The sequence below is a fragment of the Amphimedon queenslandica genome, unplaced genomic scaffold, assembly GCF_000090795.2.
Source record: "Amphimedon queenslandica unplaced genomic scaffold, v1.1 AMPQUscaffold_12679, whole genome shotgun sequence".
NCBI lineage: Eukaryota > Metazoa > Porifera > Demospongiae > Haplosclerida > Niphatidae > Amphimedon > Amphimedon queenslandica.
Window position 1 is genome coordinate 1 of NW_003547085.1, and position 3,159 is coordinate 3,159.

The window sequence follows — 3,159 nt, forward strand, 5'->3', positions numbered from 1 at the left end:
AACACTGTGGTCTAATTACGTGTACTGCACATGCACATGTAGTCTAATGTACATGTACATGTGTATGTACATGTAGCATAAGGACACAAAAAAGTAAAGATGTACAGTGTATAAACCAATTGTTGTTAGTTAATGCTAGCTATCATTACCTCCTTTGTCTGGGTGGCGAGGACTTTGATAGCAGCCATGCAGACTTCATCATTAAGCTCCGGAGACATCAAATGTGATTTCTGAATGCTTTGGACCAAAACTCTAATACCAACGTAGTTTTCTTTCATAGCAAGCTGCTTTGATACCTCTGTAAAAACTTTACTACTTGGCAAACGATAAGCCTACAAAGTTAAAGGATTATTTATTATTAAAGAAGTGTATGGGGTCTAAAACGCACTGAAATTATATCAGATGCTATTTGGAATACTGCTTCAGGGGATTCTTGACAAGAAATTAAGAGCTAAAAATAATAAAAAATTAAAAAATAATATTTTATTAGAGTCCTTACATGAGCTGCTACCTCTCCCCTTACTGCCCCATTCCCAAACAGTGTGGAAGGTTGAACACCAGAGTCTCCCATGCTAGTGACTGGTACTGGTTTATTGAGGGTGTTATTAGTAGCAGCTGCTTTATGGAGTTGATCAATGACTCTCATTTGTAAGCTGATGGTTCGCATGTGACCCTACAATATAGTAAAAATTATATACATGTAAATTGTACATGTACACATGTAGCCAGTAAAAAATTGTTTCTCAGTGTCAGTATATATACATGTACAATACATGAATCAATAAAGCTATACTATATAGCTGGAAATATTGGCACAAGTTAAATTTGATGATTTTAAGCAATTGACAGATTTTATAATTACATGTATCTAATATTAATTCTCCCTGAATATTTCCAGCTACCGGTAAATGGTAATACGTGTACCTCTAGTTCTGTAGTACTGAAATTAGCATTCCTCTTCACTTTAGCATCAATTGCAGTCCTAAAGTGATTTCTGGCTGTCTCCAGATAATGCTTTCTACTATACAGGTCACTGAGAGTTGTCTTGTGACCTGAGAACCCAATGAAGAACTGAATGCAAGCACTCTTGATGCAAGTCATAGCAGCACGAACAAAATCCTAAAAATAATAAAAAATTAATAAATAAAATTTCAATATAAAAGTCTTCTTTACCTTCATGAATAGTTGTATTCTATAGAGAACATGGAATAGTTTCCTCTGAGATAGAAATCTACAGACTCCAGTGAGGTATTGTTCCCATACAGAGAGTGAAGGGTCAATGCATGTGAGGGCTTCCTCCAAGTTATCCAACTGACCACATTTCAAAGCTGGGAGCCATATCTGATCAACAAAGACATTGTTGGAGCAATGCTAATGATGAGACAGAAATTTATTCAAAATAGAGTAATGTTAATTACAGTCATTTTTACAATAAGATAATAATACCAAGATAATTCTGAATACAGTAGAGCCTCTTTTAATGAATAACTCTCTATACTGGACACTTCTATTTAACAGACAACACCTAGTGTACCAATTACATTCTTTACTTTATAAAATAACTTCCACATATAGGACACCTCTGTAGTACAGACAAACTTCCGTATACCAGAGTGTCCATTATTTAGAGGCTACACTGTATTATATTATATGAGGTACTTTCAGAGAGATACATGTACATTAATATGACAATCACAGATTATACTTTGCTATAAGCATTCTGATAAGCATCCTTCCAGTAATTGTCTGATTCTTGCTAAAAATAAATGAGTTTTGGTCACCTGAAAAAATATGTTAATTTTTGAAAAAAATCCCTGTACTGTAGTTTATGCTTTTTCCCAAAAAATGGCTCAAAAATCACCCTCCCCCCCATTTTTAAATTTTCTGATTCATATTGACGTTCATATGTTATGTAAAAAATTTCAACTGATTCTGACTCAAATTTTGAGAGTTATGCCCATTCTTTGAATATACGACTTTTTATGCCTATTACAAGTACTATGCTAGTTTCCATGCTAGTCTTGGCAAGTTGGAGGAGTTTGGTCAAATAATTACATCTATAATATCCTCATTCTTACCATATACACTGAATCCAATAGCTCTTATTGTATTAAAACTATCAAAAGGATATAAATAATTGATCATCATAATTAATTTGGAGTGTCTCCATGTTTTCAACAACTCTGTTCAAGTAGGCCTGGCACTTGACTCCTTTATTAAACATAGTCTTGAAGGAGCTTCTTAATTTAGTAAGAGCTTCATGATCCAGAGTTTACAATCCCTCACTTTATCCCTCATCATCAACCATGATATCCATGCAGCCACTCCCACAATCAGTTAATTAACACAATTCATTGTGTCGGTATCATGATGTTTTAAAGTGCCAGTTACATACAAATACTCTAATTAAATATAAAGTGACACATTTCCTTTACTATCTCCTTTTCTTCCTCTCTAATAGCTCAATCCAGTACCAATGAGCAATGGCACTAGCTACTACTTATACAGATACACCACATTCCAGTACATTAGCATTGTGAGTACTAAATAGTCTCTCTTATATGCTCATCACTCCTTCTCTCTAATCAATGAGTGAGTACTGACATATACCGGTATATCATACACAAAACATTGATAATTATTATACACAGTTCTGAACTGTGTATAATAATTATTATCAATTGGTCCTGTATGACCACGTTTTTGCACGTGGTCAAACAGTGGAGGGTGTGGTCTAAATGATAATTAATTTGTTTGGAATGTAAGGCGTGGCTCGTTGTTTCAACAAAGGCAACAATTCCCGAGAAGAGGATGTCTGGAAAAAGTTAGTTTATCTCTTCCTACCATCTTCCCTCCTCCCCAGTCTTCGTGCTCTTTCGTTCTATTTATTCTTCTGTAGTCATTATCTTCATTTCTATTATTATTTATTTACTACAGGTTTCAAAATGAGGTCTGAACACAAAGCTCCTGTAATAGGGGAGTCCCTCTACCTGTGGGCAGGGAACCAGGTTGACTTACCTAAAGTTCATGACTCCCTTCAAAAGAGGGAACTGACTTCAACAGTTGATATCTACCAGCTTTCTACTGCTGACTGGTCCTCTCACCTAACAAGAGGTACTCCTCCATTAGGAGTAATTGGCTACTCCTGTACCACCTCTC

General features: G+C 35.3%; 1 protein-coding gene and 1 long non-coding RNA gene across 2 annotated transcripts; one reads left to right on the plus strand and one right to left on the minus strand.

Moving 5' to 3' along the window:
• Nucleotides 1-107: 107 nt before the first annotated feature.
• Nucleotides 108-2,145, minus strand: LOC105314675 (zinc finger FYVE domain-containing protein 26-like). The gene is made up of 7 exons (XM_020003365.1): nt 2,056-2,145; nt 1,706-1,756; nt 1,174-1,371; nt 925-1,119; nt 500-673; nt 389-451; nt 108-332 (listed from the first exon to the last, which is right to left on the minus strand). Exons 1-7 carry the CDS (start codon nt 2,143-2,145, stop codon nt 126-128), a joined length of 978 nt encoding a protein of 325 aa, XP_019858924.1. The 3' UTR covers nt 108-125.
• Nucleotides 2,146-2,778: 633 nt separating this feature from the next.
• Nucleotides 2,779-3,046, plus strand: LOC109587131 (uncharacterized). The gene is made up of 2 exons (XR_002187403.1): nt 2,779-2,824; nt 2,938-3,046. It is a non-coding gene; the product is annotated as an uncharacterized LOC109587131 (long non-coding RNA).
• The last annotated feature ends 113 nt before the right edge of the window (nt 3,047-3,159 follow it).